Consider the following 16690-nt stretch of genomic DNA (forward strand, 5'->3'; position numbering starts at 1 on the left):
CCTAACCTAGAGCAAGTTCCTGCTTTCCCCTCAGCCTTTGCTCTTCTTCCCAGAGTGGCCACGCTGCCTGACAGTGCTTCTAAAACTCTGCGGTAATTGTTGATTTGTCTCACTCCTTGTGGTCAGCGTTAAGCCAAACATCAGATGCTGGATCATATAGGACTTTTCTCCTCCATCAGATTGGCAGGGACTGGTGGAACAAGCACAGGGCTTGTTCACCTCCACTTTTACTGAACAAACTCCTCACTGTTCCAAGGTCCTGAGGCACTGGGGGGATGACCTTGTTCTCTGAAGCTCTCTTCCACTGGGGTATAGTTGTTTGGCTTCTGGCCTTTTCCTGCAGCATGTTGAGAACTGTTTTGTGGCTGGTGGAACAGAGGGAGATGTGATTGGCTGTGCTGAGGGGAGTGTCAGCTCGCTGTTCATTGTGCTTTTTTTTTTCTGATGCTGTTTTTTTGTGCTCGAGCTGAATGGGCAAAGGCAAAGCCAAGACTGGAGAAGGTTGGTGTCAGCCTTGTGTGGAGTTGGCCACCCTGCTGTGATGGCATTGCTGTGGCCCTGGAAGGCTTGCCTAGGCTTGGAAGAAGACAGAATGTTTGGGCAGGTCAAGAAATTAATGAAGGAAGAAACATCTGATGCAAAAAGAAGTTACCTGATAGCATTCACAGAGAAAGAAGGAAGAGTATCCTGACTCCTGTTGTGGGTTGGGTTTTTATTGTTTGGGTTTTTTTTTTTTTTTTCCCCTGAGGTTTTTGGTTTCTTTTGGCTCTGATTTTCTTGTTCAGGATAAAGGACAAAGTGGTAGATGCTGATCTCTTGTGTGCCTGGGGAATTTGTGATCACTCAACACAGAGTGAAAAGGATGCTGTTGGCTTGAAAAGGGTACAGGGTATGCAAGAGGGCATTTCTGCAGAGCATCTTACCCACGTATCACAGCTTTCTCTGTCAGCCTCGCTGATATCCTCCCTGTCACCTGAGACTCCAGTTTATCCCATTGATTTAAAACATGCTGGAGGGATCTGGTGCTTGGCAGAGAGGTAAAAACTTTGCTCATTTTTGCTCTGTTGAAATGGATGTGTGTTATCATCATAGTTGACAGCCCAGGATTTGACATTTAAGTAGCTGGTTTTATTACTTCTTTAAGGAACATTGTTACTACAAGTGCTTGAAAACACTGCCCGGAGTGTTCGGGGCTCAGAGCTGGTGATAGAGATGAGGACTTTCTGTTGGCAATAAAAATAATGTCAAGGTGTGTGCTGGAGGTCTCCACAACAAATTGCACAAGTTCACGTTCCTGAGCTCTGTAGTTAGAATGGATCCTTGGTACCCACATACTGCCACTGTAATTTTAGGGTCAGTTTTAAAGCAGAATGCCAATAAGAATTGCTTGATAAATTGATTTTCCCCCCTCTCTTCATTTCAAGCTTTAGAGGAGAGTGAGCATTTAGATGACAGAAACATGTGTGTTTGTGGCACTGTGTTTGTATTAATACAAATATGTAAAGCATCACGCAGGGAAGGAAATGTGAATATTACCTGATGAATTGCCCTTAAAAATGAGAAGGAAATCATGGAACACAACAGCATGGGGATCAAATGGCTACTGATGAAAAAGTAAAAAGTTGATTGGTAGATTATTGTATTGAGTGAAGAATCACTTGAAGTAGAACTTTTTAAATTCCAAAAAGAGCCTGTTGCCAGTAAGTCCTTTTAGTAGGTTGGTTAAATCAGTGTCTTGCTAAAGCTATTTCCAGTTATGTTTGTGTTCCCTCTTCTGCAAATGCACTTCCATTTATGAAGTTTGAGTTTGATTCAACAGAATAAGGAAGAGCTGGACAAAATTTTAATGTGTTTTATGGAAATAGGTAAGGTCATGGAGGTCCCAGTGTTTGATATGTAGCAGAAATCCTGGTTTTAAGTGCAAAGGAATTTCTGTTGACAGTGAGAGGATTGTGTGCAGCCTAAATGTGACCAGTAAGCAGCCAAGTCACCTAAAGAACAGGAAAGTTAGATTGATTTGAGGGTGGGAAAGAAATATTGTTGTGGGGAGAAGAGATGAAAACAAGGGATAACTGGAAGTTATGGTGAAGCATTTTCTGAGCACTAAACTGGTCCTTCCAAATTACAGCATCAGCAGAGCAGGGTGGTGCCTGCCTTGAAAGCTCATGAAAATGGGAATTTCTGGTGTGTTGAATACTCTTAAACAGAGGAGCATGGGGATCTCCTGAACTGATCTTTTTCTTCTTACAGAAATACTGTGGTATAACTTTTTTCATCAATTATATTGCTTTTCCTTAGATCTTAATTAGTTCCTGCTGCTTTCAAATATATCATCTTTTACAGACTATTGTAGGCACTCCTGATCTCAACTATGCAACTCCAAAATTCTTGTTCAGGCAGCAGGGTAAGAGTCTCTCAGTGGAAGTGATTCAGATGATAAAAATTATTTATTATTTTTGTCTTGAGGTGAAATTTATGTCCCTTGGAAGTTACTTGGATATTAGCACAAGAAGCTGTATAGCCTCTGTGCTGTCTCAGTCCCAATCAGAGCTATAGTATGCACACAAATTCAGAGGAAATTCAAAGTTATAGAGAAATATGGATATAGCTTCTCTCACCTCTTCTGAATAAATAAGATTACATACTTCATGTGCCTTTCTCATTGCTCTCTTCTGAAATACATGTAATATCCTTCTCACAAAAGCTGGTGTGTCATGATCCAAGAAGTGGTCTTTAGAGATAAAGCTGAAATAAATTCCACCAAAAAGGTTTGGTTTTGTTTTGTTTGGGGTTTTTTTGGTGTTTTTTTTTTTTTTTTTTGGGGTGGTTGTTTTTGTTGTTTTTGGTTTGGGCTTGTTGTTGTTTTTTTTTGTGGGGAGGGGTTTGGGGTACTAGTGGTATATAAATCCCTTAAATGACGATTTTAGTCAGGGCTTTATTTTCTTTACTTTGTGATTACTCTTTGCTTTTTTCTTTGGAGTGTGCAAGTGGGGGCACAAAACTTTTGTCTGTTATCTCTCGCTCATAACATTCTGGCAATGTAAAGGTTCTTAAGCAGAAATCAGAATTTAGGTAGAGGACTATAGGCTCACACTGTTTTTAAGCATTCAGTGAACAAGACTTGTGCTGTCTGTTTCCCTGAGCTTCGTCATGAATGTTTAGTTGCATCTCTCTGAGTCTGAGTCTCTTCTATCTTCCCCTCCCCTCAGCTTAATTTATTGCCAGAACATTTCACCCTCCCACATACTCTTCCTTCCAGGTCAGTGCTGTGTGGCATAAAGTGAACAAATGTGTGCAGTCTTCACAATCTTTGTATGGCACCCTGCTTCGCCACCTTCCCACTTTTCAAGCTGTTGCCATTCATGGCTATGTGCAATCCTGCCACTCAGTCAGCTGGTAGTTTTGAGCCCCGTTGAATTTTGGAAGGGATTGTGTTCCTAAATCTCCTAAATTCCACCCTTACGCTTATCCTTAAGCATTTTAAAATAGCAATTTGCCGTATGTTGTCTGTTGGTGTTCTTTGGTGCAGCATTGCATCTTTACTCGCTTTTACAAATTTTTTATCCAGAGGAAGCTGCTGCTTTTCTGAAATCCTTGGATTTTTTCCTGTCGTTCTTTGCAGAAATTTTCTTTTTATGAATGAATTCGGATAAAATTAAATAGCACTCCAAATATTTTCCTCTTCGTCTCTCTAGAACATTTCCTTGCAGATCTAGAATGTCCTAGACCTATATTAACATTTCATTTCCTTTTTTTCTCTCACAAAGTGTTACTAAGCGCTTTCTTTTATTTATACATTCCCGTTGGGTTTTTTTCCTTATCTCATGAGCCAAACATCTCTGTCCCTAATTTCACTGTTCTTACAAATACTGGTCTCCTTTGACTGGTTGATGTTTCTGTGTGAATATACCAGGAGGGCATGGTGTCTTCACTTTTATCTCCCAGTGACTCCTCCTGGTCGTTGAGCTATTAAATTATTAAAATTCTGTAAAGTCAACAACGTCACTTTCCAGTGCACTCCAACAACTGCTATTCCTGAGCAGTGTTCCTCCCTCCACCCCTATCCATCACTCTGCAGGCGTGAAAGTGTTTATATTACATATGTCTCATTCTGTCTACCCTAAAAGGATGGAGCAGTGCTTGAATTTCCTCCCTCTAAAAAGTCCTTTTCCCTCTTGTTTCTCAGCTGTTGCTCAGTGTCTCGTACTTTGATATGTCTGAGTGAATTTCTGGCTTCTTCTTGTTGGGTTTAGGAATCTTGTGGAAGGGTTTTGCTGTTGCATATGGTGTTCGTTGATACCTCTGAAAATACCTAAAAACAGCTGAAACATCACTGAATTTCTGTGTAAATTTATGTTTTCAGTTCGGGATCTGAAACTGCTTTTTTTTTCTCCTAGCAGGAATCCCAAAGTTTTGTTTTCGTTTAGGTATCTCAAGCATGTTATATGCTACACAGGATCTAATGAAACTTTGGATTTTCATTTTGCTTCTATGGTGGGTTTTTATTGTGTATTTTCTTTGCACATTTTTTCCCCAGTGTGTGACCCTGGGGTATGCAGGGAATCAAGCTGAATTTTCGTGCTCTTTTGGCTGAGGTAGTAACTTCCAGATTTGTTGGCAGACTCAGATTTGTCCAGTCTTTGGGACTGTACTTTGGATGAAGTTTTTGGAGTGACAGCATTCCTGAGCAGGGATTTTAGTGTTCTAAGCATTCTGCAAATGCCCCTGGAGGGACACAGTGAGACTTGAATGTGTGTTCTTACCAGAATGCAGCAGTAATTTAGATATAGCTGTGTTGATAAATCACCCCATGGACAATCATTTCTCCTTCTTTCCTTTCAACTTCTGGAATTTTGGGTATAAAAATGCTCTTCTCTACTAAGGAAAGATAATGCCTTTTAGATGCATAGGTGCTGGCAGGGGTTACATTATTTGTTGGCCTTGTTATTTGTCCTGTGCAGGTAATTTGTAGGTAGATGCCATATGTAAAATCTCAAAATTGAGATTCACAGCATTGCCGCTGTTTTTTCCATTTTTAACTGCAGCAGTCACTGTTAATTTTTGCCTCTTGACACAACTGTAGGTGTCCTTCATTTTATCTCAGATCATCCGATGCTGTTAACTTGGTTTTGGAATTGCACAGTGAAGTCCTTCCATTCATTTTGAAACAAATTGGTCTTTAAAAAGAAGCCTCAGTGTTTTGGGTGTGGGCTTTTTTTGTTTGTTTGATTGTTCAAATGAGTCAGGGCTAAGTGTTCTATTTTCTTCCCTTTCATTGCATATATGAATGTGCTTTATTTTCTTGTGCTGGCTCAAGGCCGTTGAGTGAAAAAAAGAAAAGCGCCTTTTTTCTTTAAAATGTAAATGGTACTTCCTGGTGTTTAATTTTTCTTAATTTCCCTTCCATTCCTGTTTATTCACTGCTGCTGTGTTTTACATGTAGTTAATACAATTTTTCTGAAATCTTCCTTTTGCTTGCTTTAAATGTTCTCAGATTTCTTAGGCTTTTAGGGCTTTTTTTACTTTTTTCAGACATGGATGGCTCTTCCTGCTCTAGGCCAAGAATGTTAACACTTTATCAGAGTGCACCCAGCCCTTTGTGCTTGGGGGTGCAGGAAGAAGAAGAGGTGGAACTTGCATTGTGTACAGCCATGACTCAGTTTTTGGGTTGTGGAGGAAAAGCTCTGCTCCTTTCCTCCTTTGTCCTCTGGCCTGGCATCCTGTTGTTGGGGCAACACCTCCAAAAGGTGTCTGGAACAGCAGCCCACTCTTCCAGCAGGAGTAGAGCAAGGAAAAATGCAGTTTTTAAAGCAGTGTACTGTGACTGTGGATATGCATGCCCTGGCCCTTCTCTAAGACACTGCTTTTAAGACGTCGAAAAAATAAATTTAAAAAAAATATCCAAAAGCTCATCCCCTATCCACTGTTTCTCATTTGCTGGCAACTGGCATTCTGTGTGCCAGAATGCATCTTTGGAGGCAGGCTCTGGTCAGCTGGTGCTGGTTTTGGAGTGGCATAATGAAGATGGGGCTCAGTGAAACCCAGGCAAAAACTTCTTCCTGTGCCTTCAGTCAACTTTGGGCTCTGTCCAGGGTGTTCCTGGTGGAGCTGGGCTGCCCCTTCAAGCCAGGGGAGCTGTCTGGCAAGCTGGTTCTCAGACACCATCAGGAGCCCTATGCACATGTGTTAATCCTGAGTGTTTTCCTTCAGGAAGTGCTAAATCTTGTGGTACAGCAAGTGTAATGAAAGAATTTGGCAAGGGAAAAGGCAAGGAGTACACTAGACTGCCATTGTTCAAGGGTACAGCTCACTGGAAAAACTCTTCAGATGGCTTTTAAAAATTCCTTTAAATGTCGTGACTCTTTCAAGTGTAATGAAGCAACATAATAAAAACTGTGGGGTGGCCTGTGTGAAAGGTAGAATTTTCTCCTGGCTATTGACAGTGACAGGGAAAAAGCTACTTGATGTGCCTTTTATTTTATTGTTTTGTTTTGTTTTGTTTTGTGTGTGGGAATTGACATGGAACTATCTGCCTCTGCAGTTTTCACATACCAGATTCCGCAGGGTTGTGTAAATAACCGATGGAAAGTCCGAAAGCTGGAATAATAGACACCAGATGATAGGGGGAGTAAAAACATCTGAAGCACAGTAGATCTTGCAGACAACAGCAGAACTTCCTTCTCCTGAAAAAAATGTTTTTTTAGACCTGTAGCTTTCCTAGCCATGGATATCTCTGGGACTGTGGCCAGGAACATTGGTGATGTGGTGGAAATTTTTGATCCTTTCTTCCTGAGGCGGGGAACAAGTGAACCACAAAGTAGACTTCAGTACCCTAAGAGTAGTTTGACTAGAACACATTAAAAAAAAAAGAAAAAAAGAGGAAAAAGAAACAAACAAAAAAAAAACCCTGTTTCAAATGCTATGAACTTTCTTTTTAGACTGCCTTGCTCTTGCCAGGAGATCTGTCTAACAGTGTTTTGAGCTTTTAGAATCACTGAACCTGGTAGCCCAGAGAAGTGAGTCAGCAAATCCCATCTGAGCCCTCAAAGTCCTGTTCCAAAGTAGGGGTGAGCACACAGTTGCTGCCTTTGAGAGAAGAGAGACTTCTGCAGAGGGGTTGCAGCTCCTCAGGGCTGTCCTGTGCCAAAGTAAAGGATGTGGGGAGCCTGCTTCAAACACAGGGGAAAGAAAGCCTTGACATTTAAACAGGTGGAGCTCGCTGTGAGCCCTCCTGGTGAACAAACGTGCTGTGGAAGTGGTGGAAGCGAGGGATGATAAATGCTGCCTTGTAATCCAGCCTCACTCAGCTGAGGGGGCTTGGATAAGAAAAACAAACCCAAATTTCATTTGTTTTACCAGAATCTTTCATGTCTTTGCCTTCCCCTTTGCTATGTACACCTGGTGGTGAAGCCAGGGGTGCCTGGAGACATTTACGTGCTGTGTCTATTTTGTTTCAAGGTCTGGTTTGGTTTTTTTTATTGTCATTATTTGTTACTCATTTTTTGGGCATGTGTAACCCCCTGCCTGTGGTAGTGGGAAAAGAAAGCAAGCATTTTGCTCTTTTGAAGACAGGTGGAGAAGTCCCCACATTCAGTGTTGTATAGGCCTGTTTGCCTTTTGTTTCCCCATACTAATTGGTTGGATTGGATGGTGTTAAGTTCCCACAAATGTGTGTCTGTGAGGGAATTCTTATATATCTAGCCTTGGGGAATTCAGCTTTGGAAAATGAAGAACACATCGAAGCAGGAGGTGGCTGGTACAGTTTGTGTCCTTACTTCCCTCCCACCTCCCCCCTCCCCTGGCTTTTCTTCCCCCTTCTAGAAAGCTTAGGAAAAGAGCCTTTTGTCTTCTATTCAGGAAAATTGCACTGAAATTCATCTGTGCTTTATTCATCTGCTTTGATTTGTGCCATTCATGGGCAGCTGTGGGTTATGTAGAACAAAGCAGATGAATTCGTAACTTCCACATTCAAGCAGTGTGTTGGGAAAGGTTCAACACCACCCTCCCTCCCCCCACACTCCTTTTTGGGGGTGTCTAACCAACATATTACGGCTTTCAGTTTCACTACTGAGACATCTCTGGACTCTGTTTCCTCCACATGCCATTAAAATGGTGTGGCAGAGTTCTGCTGGCTTGTAGAAGGGATGTGTCTTTGGAGATCTCTTTACTCAGTATGGCAAAGCAGCAGTTTGAAAGTTTGCTTTACTGGAATTTATGATTAAGCATCTTTATTTTCCAATAATGATTTAATTTCTAACATCATCAGCACGAGCATGGAAGAGTATCCATTTATTTTTCTTCTTTTTTTCTTCTTTTTTTTTCCCATATAGATAGATTATTTACATGTACCCTGTGCCAGATCTTCACCTTATGTGAACTGGCATAAGAAAGAAAATGGATTACATTTTTTTCTTCTTTTTTTTTTCCCATAGATAGATTATTTACATGTACCCTGTTCCAGATCTTCACCTTGTGTGAACTGGCGCAAGATATTTGAGAGGATCTGCTCTGATTTTATGTGCCAAACACATAAAACATTTGGCAGTATGATTAAAGGGCTTTACCTTCAAAAATTAGGTGTCTTAAAATCAGGCTTCTTTTTTAGACTACTTTAATTTAAATGTGCCACTCATTTTCTCCCTGAATCAAATCTAAAAAAGCATAATTTCTATTTCTCACCTTATAAATTGTAGAATACACATTAAATTAGATTAAGAAATGCTGCACCTCTTAATCCCTTCAGAAAGCAGGATTAGTTTCATAACCAACAGCTTGGTCAACCCCCTCCAAAAGCCAGCAGGTTCTGGAGCAGGCATCATCAAACCTTTTTTAGATTTGTTGATCCACCTGGAATAACAACTCCACTCTGTTTCCCTGCAGACTCTTCATACTCTGAGCCTCCTGATGTTCAGCAGCAGTTGAACCACTACCAGTCTGCAGCTTTGGCCAGGAACAACAACAACATCAGCCCAATCCCACTTTCTGGGAGTGCTGCAGGAGTGGAAAAAGCGGAAGCCATCCTTAACTGTGAATTTTGTGAGTTCTCCTCGGGGTACATTCAGAGCATCCGGCGCCACTACCGCGACAAGCACGGAGGGAAGAAACTCTTCAAGTGCAAAGATTGTTCCTTTTACACAGGCTTTAAGTAAGTACTCTGCTAAACAGATGAACTGAACTCATGAGGGGTTTTTTTTCAGCACTTGAAAAGACTTCTGAGGTCTTTGATGGCCAACAGGAACATGGGCACTGCTGGCCAGGGAGAGGAGTATAGGAAATGCCATGCCAGATCACAGCAGCATCCATGTAATCCATTTTCTCCTTGCCTGCAACAACCGGGACCATCTGCTGCAGACAACAGCACAGTTGCAGAAGGTTTCAGAATCATGGAATTGTTTAGAATGGGAAAGACCCTTCAGATCATCGAGTTAACCGTTAACCCAGCACTGCCAAGCCCTGTGTTAAATCTCAGTGACACATCTGCTCATCTTCTAAATCCCTCCAGGGGTGGTGACTCAGCCACTTCTCTGGGCTGCCTGTTCCTGTGCCTGACAACCCTTCCTGGGAAGAAATTTTTCCTTACATCCAGTCCAAATCTCCTCTGGTGCAACTTGAGGCCAACAGGTTCACAACATCCTCATTGTCCGCTTGGCACAGTCCTTGCAAAAGTCATAAACTCTTCATTTTCCCCCCAAGTTCCAGACATGCCATGCCAGTCTCATCTTTTGGCACATTGAGTCAGCATGCTCTTACACCTTTAGGATTTTCTCCTTGGAGAACATCCAGTGTTCCTGGATTCCTTTGTCCTCCAGGATGCCCTCCCAGGGGACTCTGAACCAGTCCCCTAACCATGCCAAAGCCTGCCCTCTGGAAGTCTAGTGTGGCAGTCTGCTGCACCCCTCTTTATTTTGCTGAGATTCTCTGAGAGTCAAAAACTATCATTTCATAATCCCTTTGTCCTTAAGTGTGAAAATTTTCTCTGCAGAAATAATGTAATTTCCACATGCAACCAGCTTGAAACGTGGGACAATCAAGTGTCCAGCGGTGACAGGGGAATTTATTTCACCTTACTGAAGAAACCCTTCTCATGTAATTTTATTTTCCCCCCTGGTCTTTCTAGCTTAAATGATAGAAAGATGCTATTCTCTAGCATATCTGATAGCATACAGAGACATTTCAGAAAATCCAATTGTTTAAATTTAAAGGCTCGGTGCCTTGTGCGTTTGTTTGTGTGTGTGTTTTTAGCTGCTCTTCTGTAAGAAAAGAGAAAAAGGCACATGTGCAGTTCATCATTTCCTCCTGATGTGCTGGGCCCTTGAGCATAACGCCCTGAGCTGACATTTGAGGTCTTGAACTTGTTAACAGTGACAGTAAACAATAGGACTGGATCAAGGGAAGGAGTTCTGTTGAAGAAAATGTTGAGCACAAACCTGAGAGAATCCACATGGGAGCACTGGGTCTACCCTTTGTTGCTTCATTTTTGCTCTCCCCATGTTAAAATTTCCTGCTTATGTTTAGTATCCTGATTGCTCTCTTAAATACTACCAGAAATTTACAGGTCCAATCTGCCTGTGTCTTTCAAGTGCCATTTTCTTTCACCTTGATATTATGAAATAAATCAGGCAGCATTTAAACACATTCATAGCAGTGTATTTTCTGTCTTAAAAAGGTGAAGGAAGAGGCAAAAAAAAAACCCTCAAAAACATGCCAATCCGCTCTTCAAGCCACCTTAGAAACTTAAAAGCATGAGAGCAGTGACCAAAGTTGATAGAAATATACCTGCAGAATTCAGTGATTGCTGGATTGGGTCCAAAGCCACTTTTTACTCTAGTTCAGTGTGTCAAGCCCCATAGCTTTTGCAACATTTATCACTGTTTTAGGAGAAAATAACCAAGTGCCCCAAGTTTAGAGACAGTTTTTGATTTCAGTAGTTGGGCTTGTGGTTAAATGGATGTACAGTTAATTTCTTCTGTTATGTGTTATCTCTTGCAACTTCTAAGTATGCAGCCAGTGTAATGCCAGCATGAAATTTTTGGTTCAAAAGTACTGTGAAGTATTCATTCATTCTTCCACACTAATAAGTACAGTATTCTAAGTCTTGGGTTTTCAGATCATTACAGCTGATGGTTTGAAAGTTAAACAACTCAGTGCCAAACTCGCTGTGAACGCAAATCCCTTTGGTACCCACAATCTAAACAGTTTGGCTGGTTAGATCAAGATGGCTAAGGATGTTTTCTGCCTCAAATAAGTTTGTCCTCCCCTCTGCAAGCCCAGAATAGCTGACAGATTTTATTCAACTTGCTAAAAATTCAACTTTCACCGGAGAAAGCGCACTGAACATTTCAGCCTGAAGACAGATAGCGAGCATGAAGGATGGGAATTCTTCTGCTATCTTGACTATAGCAGTGTGACTATATGGAGCAGCCCATGCAGCAGAATATCTTGTCACCAGGAGTGTTTGTTGCTTTGAGGGCAGGAGCCTGCAGATTCCTCCGCTCATGTGTCGCTCATGTGAGCAGCCCCTCTGCGGGGCCGCGCAGACAGGGCTGAGTGTCATCTGCACCTCTTTACACCACACATCCCTTATAGAGAGATGTGGCACCTCGCTACTGCCTTCCTGACTGCTGCCATTGTCTCCCTCCTCTCTCACAGATCTGCTTTTACTATGCACGTGGAGGCTGGGCATTCAGCAGTCCCTGAGGAAGGACCCAAAGACCTTCGCTGCCCTCTCTGTCTCTACCACACCAAATACAAACGCAACATGATCGACCATATAGTTCTGCACAGAGGTAAAAACATCCATGTCCATGTCTGTGTCCAGTGAGGGGAGTGCTGGACAGGGCCCTGGTTCTGGTTTCATTCAATATTTCAGACTGGTTTCATTAATTTTTTCCTCTCTCTGTACATGAGGGCAAATATGTCAAAGGAGTCACTAGCCCTTGATTGTCTTTTTGTTTCTTTTCTATAAGATGCAACTGATTTATTTCCTGTACAATTCAAAGTTTTCCAGTGCTGAAACAGGGCAGATTTGGGATAGTTTTTAAGGTTTTCCTCAAGGGAGGTGAAAAACCATCAAACACCTGTTTAGAAAGGGTTGCCCTAATTTGCAAGTTTGATCAGAGTTGTGCCCTGACCATGTCCTTGTTATCTTAAAGGCCTTGCTATCATAAAGTCACCCAAAAGGTTTATCAGCTAACCATAGAGGCCTCAAAATATCCCTTGATAAATTCCTTGAGTATTTTCTCCTCTGTGTTCTTAGGGACAAAATAATTATCTCATTTTTCACTTTACCGTAAGGCTCCTTTTCTGTCTACACCTCTTAATTTTTAAATACATTTTTTTTCAGCCTGCTAAAAGTGGGAGTAGGGGTTTCTATATTCTATTAACTGTGGGCTTGGTAGCTCAGAAGAGACAGCAGTTTGGGCTCTCTGGGCTGGGATTCCTGCCCACAGCTATCACACTTGATGCTTGTGGATGGTCTGTTGGCTGCCGAAACCCAAACCCATGTGTTGGGATGGCACTCTGCCTGCGTGCAGGTTGGGCAGAGATTCACAGTGGGGTACTGGTGGTGAGCAAACACAGGTTTTGCATGCCATCTTTTTCCTGGAGGAGATTCTGGTGTGACAAGTGCTGTCGTAATTCCATGTAGTATACCACTTCTCAGTGCTGGTAGCTTGGAGTTCTTCTAGTACCAGCTCAGTGAGCTTGGCAGAATTCAGATTTCTTTCTAGCAGGGCTAGAAAGAAATCTGGCAGGTGTAGCAGGGCTTCTGTGAGGGAACATCTGGGGAAATGACCAGAAAGCGCATTACAAAGCTGACATATTTGGTTGCAAGGGTTTGGCCAATGCTTTGGCTTTTACTTCCTGCCCTTGGAAGTGTTGCTGTGTCAGATTTTTCCTGGTTTTCTCCATTTTGTGGCCATGCCAGGGCTCCAGCAGACAATGCCAGACCTTTAAAATAGAAGGAACTGGATGGGTTTAGGGTATTTTCCATCTTGGCGTAGGTTGGGTGTTGGGATTGTCCAGTTGCAGAAGTGGAAGAGCTCAAGCAGCTCTACTGTTTGTGCAGAGCTGTTTCTGACCAGTTGAAAGGAGGTTGTCACCTCCTGGGTGAGTGAAACTGTGGATCTTTTCTTCTGTAGGACTTCCTTCAGTTGCAGAAACCAACCTCAAAGAGTTTTTGCTGCTGGAGCAAGCCTTACGGCAAAAGGACATCATGGTCTACACACCACAGTGCTGGGGGGAGGAGAAAACAGGGTAAAAAAAGTTTTAATGCAAAGGGGATTATAACTGATAAAAAGTCTCAAGAGGCCACAAAAGGGTTTTCTTTGACATCACATATCCAGGGTTCATACTTACAGTGATTTCTTGTGCACACATCCAGCTAAAAAACAGCCTTCTACTGTTGTGCTTAATTGTGTGGCCGCTGAAGCAGATGGTTTTGACAAGATTTAATGTGCATTGGAAAAGAGACTGAGGGATAGTCAATGTAGTCTGAGATAGCCTTCCTGTTTTATGGCAATTGCATTGGCAAAGCAAGGGCATAACCCTGAGCTTCAGCCCAAGAAAATTAGTTTTGAGGTAGATGAAGTGGTGCAGTATGTAAAATCAAGAGTGAAGGCTTCGATCCGCTCACAGTTAATGTTCCTTTTGTGCAAAAGGCATGTTTATAGATGCATGACTCTTACATTACTTCCAAGTTGGTGCACCCCTAATCCTTGGTGAAGCAGCATGTGCTTGAAATGGAGAATATATTTGCCTCCTAATGAGTGGCTACAGAGGCTGAATTTCACAGGGTGAAAGCAGTATCAGCTAGAAGCTTGAATGCCTAGTGAGAAGAAAAATATATAAGGCAAGGAATTTGCTTTCCCATGAAGAAGGAGAGGTTCCAAGAGCTTCTCTCATGCACCACCTGCCCCTGACCAGTGCCAGGGCAGTTCAACCTCCCTCCTGTGGGTACAGGGGGTGCTGCAGGTCGCTGAGGAGAAGTTTGGCTCTCTAGTTCTTCCTGGTCTCTATGACAGGCAAGGGGAGACAGGGAATTCCTGATCTAGCAGCATGTTAGCCTTTAATTTATGCTGCACAACACAATTAGTGTGTCACAGAACCAGCTAGGTTGGAAAACAGCTCTGAGACAATTGAGTCCAACCCGTGGCCATTCCCCATCTTGATCCCAGCCCAGAGCTCAGGGTGCCCCCTCCACGTGCTCCTGGGACACCTCCAGGGATGGGGACTCCAAACCTCCCTGGGCAGCCCCTGCTAAGGCCGGACCACCTTTTCTCCTGATGTTATCCTTTCCAGTAGCATTCCCCTTGTTAATTTTGAAGTATATTGGTGTTTTTCCAGGGCTGAATCCAAGTTCACCGTTGGCTATACTTTTAAATCCTTGGGCATTTTTGTTCCTTATCCTTCCTTTAAAGAACCCAGTGATTTTCTTCTTCCATATAAGAGAATACCACCCATATGTTTGAATACCTTTAATTATCTTTAAGGTAAATTTTCAGATTTACCCACCTCCCCAAAGGCTTCCTTGCTACAGATCCTGGTTCCTTCACATGCTTTTTTTCTGGCATTTTGCATTGTACATACAACCTCACAGATACATGCAGAATCCTTGTGCTGTGCTTGCTTTTGACTACTGGAATCCAAATACTACTTGTTCTGTGGGTGTAGTTTGGATTTCCAGGCAAAAATGTGTATTTTCAAAACCCAGGATGACCAAGTAATTGGTCTGTCTAGATAGTAGGGCTGCCTTTTTTGTTTTGTTTTGTTTTTGTTTACCTTTGAGGGAAGGAATTGAGTTATATATGCTTTGATGTGCTGCTGAACAAAGATCTCTCCTTATAACTGAGGACTAATAGAGTCCTGAGCTCTCTTGTGCCTTGAGCCAAAAAATGTATGTCTGCTTTGAGTTGCAGTACTGAGAATAGTTAGTCATTAATGTCCTTTCAGTTCATTCCCTGATACAATTAGCCTGAATATTCCAGCCTAGTGTAAGGATTGGATTTCTTGAACCAAGATGATGCTTTTGTTAGGTGTTTATTTTGTTGTTAATTTTTTAATTACCACTCTTGCAAAATTGTTCCACAAGTTGGGACATCTTTTTGTGAGGTTTCTGCAGTAGTCTTTGATTAGACACAGATGGAACTTTGAAGAAGTCTCACGGGGGGTAAAGAGCCTACCTCTTCAATTTTTGTGTGGGGCTTTATGGTTTGCTGTAATTTTGTTGGTTGTCCAGACATGATAAGTGCATTCTAAATGAGTAATTAAATAAACAGGGCTTTGCAGGGGCAAGCTGGAGGTGAGAACATCACCTTAAGAAATGTAACATTCCAGGTCCAGCTAGCCCTGCAAGTTCCAAAATCATAGCTTGGAGGAAGCTCACTGACATGAACACATCATGTAAAAATTATAAATCATTCCCTGAAATTGAAATCTTTCAGTCTAGAGTTGATATTGGTGTCTATTTTGCCCTTCTCTTACTGTGTTGCCTTTGATTTGGGGGCTCTGTATGTGTGATTGTGAGGTAATAGGTTTTGTTCACATGAATGAGAGAATGCTGCTTACTTCAGGCTGGTAGATTTAAAGTTTTATACCATGGCATGTTTTAGCCTTTCTAATCCATGCCAGCTGTTAGAGGAAAGGTGAATGTTAAAATATTTTAATCAGTATTTCTGATTTTGAAAACTTCCCTTGGCTTTTTCACTTCTGAAACCAGCTGTGTCACGCATTTCTGAGGGCCCAAAAACACGCAGCTGCAACAACCTTGTAAAAAGTTTCTCTAGTGATCTCAGCAGCACAGCTTTGAATTCTGCTGTGTCTTAAACCCTATTCTCCCCTCCCCTGTTTCCACCCTGAATGGCCACTGTTTGGTTTCTTTATAGTTAGAGAAGCTGCTGTTGGTGTAGAAAAGAATCGTAAGTCTTCGGGCGTTTGGTTTTTGGGGGGTTTTTTTTGGATTAAGGCATAGCCTTGGGGAAAACTTAAAAAGAGGAAGTTAGGAGATAGATAAGTTTTGTGCTCAGGGAGAAGCTAGGCAAGATGGAATATTTTGTTGAGCTGTAGAAAAAAAAAGTCTTGCTGTAAAGGGAGTGTGTGTTTCTGTAGTTGTCTTTGGATGTAATTTTACCCTCCTCACTAGAAGAAAGGGCCCTTTGGCTCAGATCCATGTGTGCACTGCCACGTCTCACATTCCTTCAGCCTTCATGTCTACCATAAGAGATTCAGGCCTCTTTTTTTTTTTTTTTCCTCCTGTCCTTGGGGATGAGCCTGGATGAGGAGGATAAAAAAAACCCTCCTTTAGTATGCAGTGCATAAGGAGAACTGTTAAGTTTTAAGTGTTCTAGTTCAAAATGCCAGTTTGGGTAACAAAAGCCTTAATGAGGATCTGCTGGTGACCCTCAGCTGAAGGGTGAGATTTGGGGTTTCTCTGGTGTGCACAGCATGGAGGGAACCACAGTGGATGAGTGTTGAGGCATATCAGATTCTGGCTGTGTCAAATGACCGAAATTAATTGCTGCTCTGTTAAACATCACTGCTTTGTTATAGGGAGTGCAGAGTTTAAAAACTCAGCAAGAACATTTTCAGTACATCATGAGTACAGAGTTTGGGCTTTGGGTAAATCAGGAAGTTTCTGCTGCTGGCTGAACTTGCACAGCCTTTTTCCAGGGAGAAGTGCTGCATTGCTCACCTT

The 16690-nt window shown here is 42.2% G+C and overlaps 1 protein-coding gene across 1 annotated transcript in view; it reads left to right on the forward strand.

The window, feature by feature from the left end:
* The window catches only part of ZNF462 (zinc finger protein 462), an 88125-nt gene that overhangs the window by 61817 nt on the left and 9618 nt on the right, over positions 1–16690 (forward strand). The window contains 3 exon segments of the mRNA XM_014309930.2: positions 5983–5988; positions 8881–9145; positions 11650–11786. Of these exon segments, the coding sequence (XP_014165405.2) occupies positions 5983–5988; positions 8881–9145; positions 11650–11786 (408 nt within the window).

The sequence above is a fragment of the Geospiza fortis genome, unplaced genomic scaffold (genome assembly GCF_000277835.1).
Source record: "Geospiza fortis unplaced genomic scaffold, GeoFor_1.0 scaffold208, whole genome shotgun sequence".
Taxonomy (NCBI): Eukaryota; Metazoa; Chordata; class Aves; order Passeriformes; family Thraupidae; genus Geospiza; species Geospiza fortis.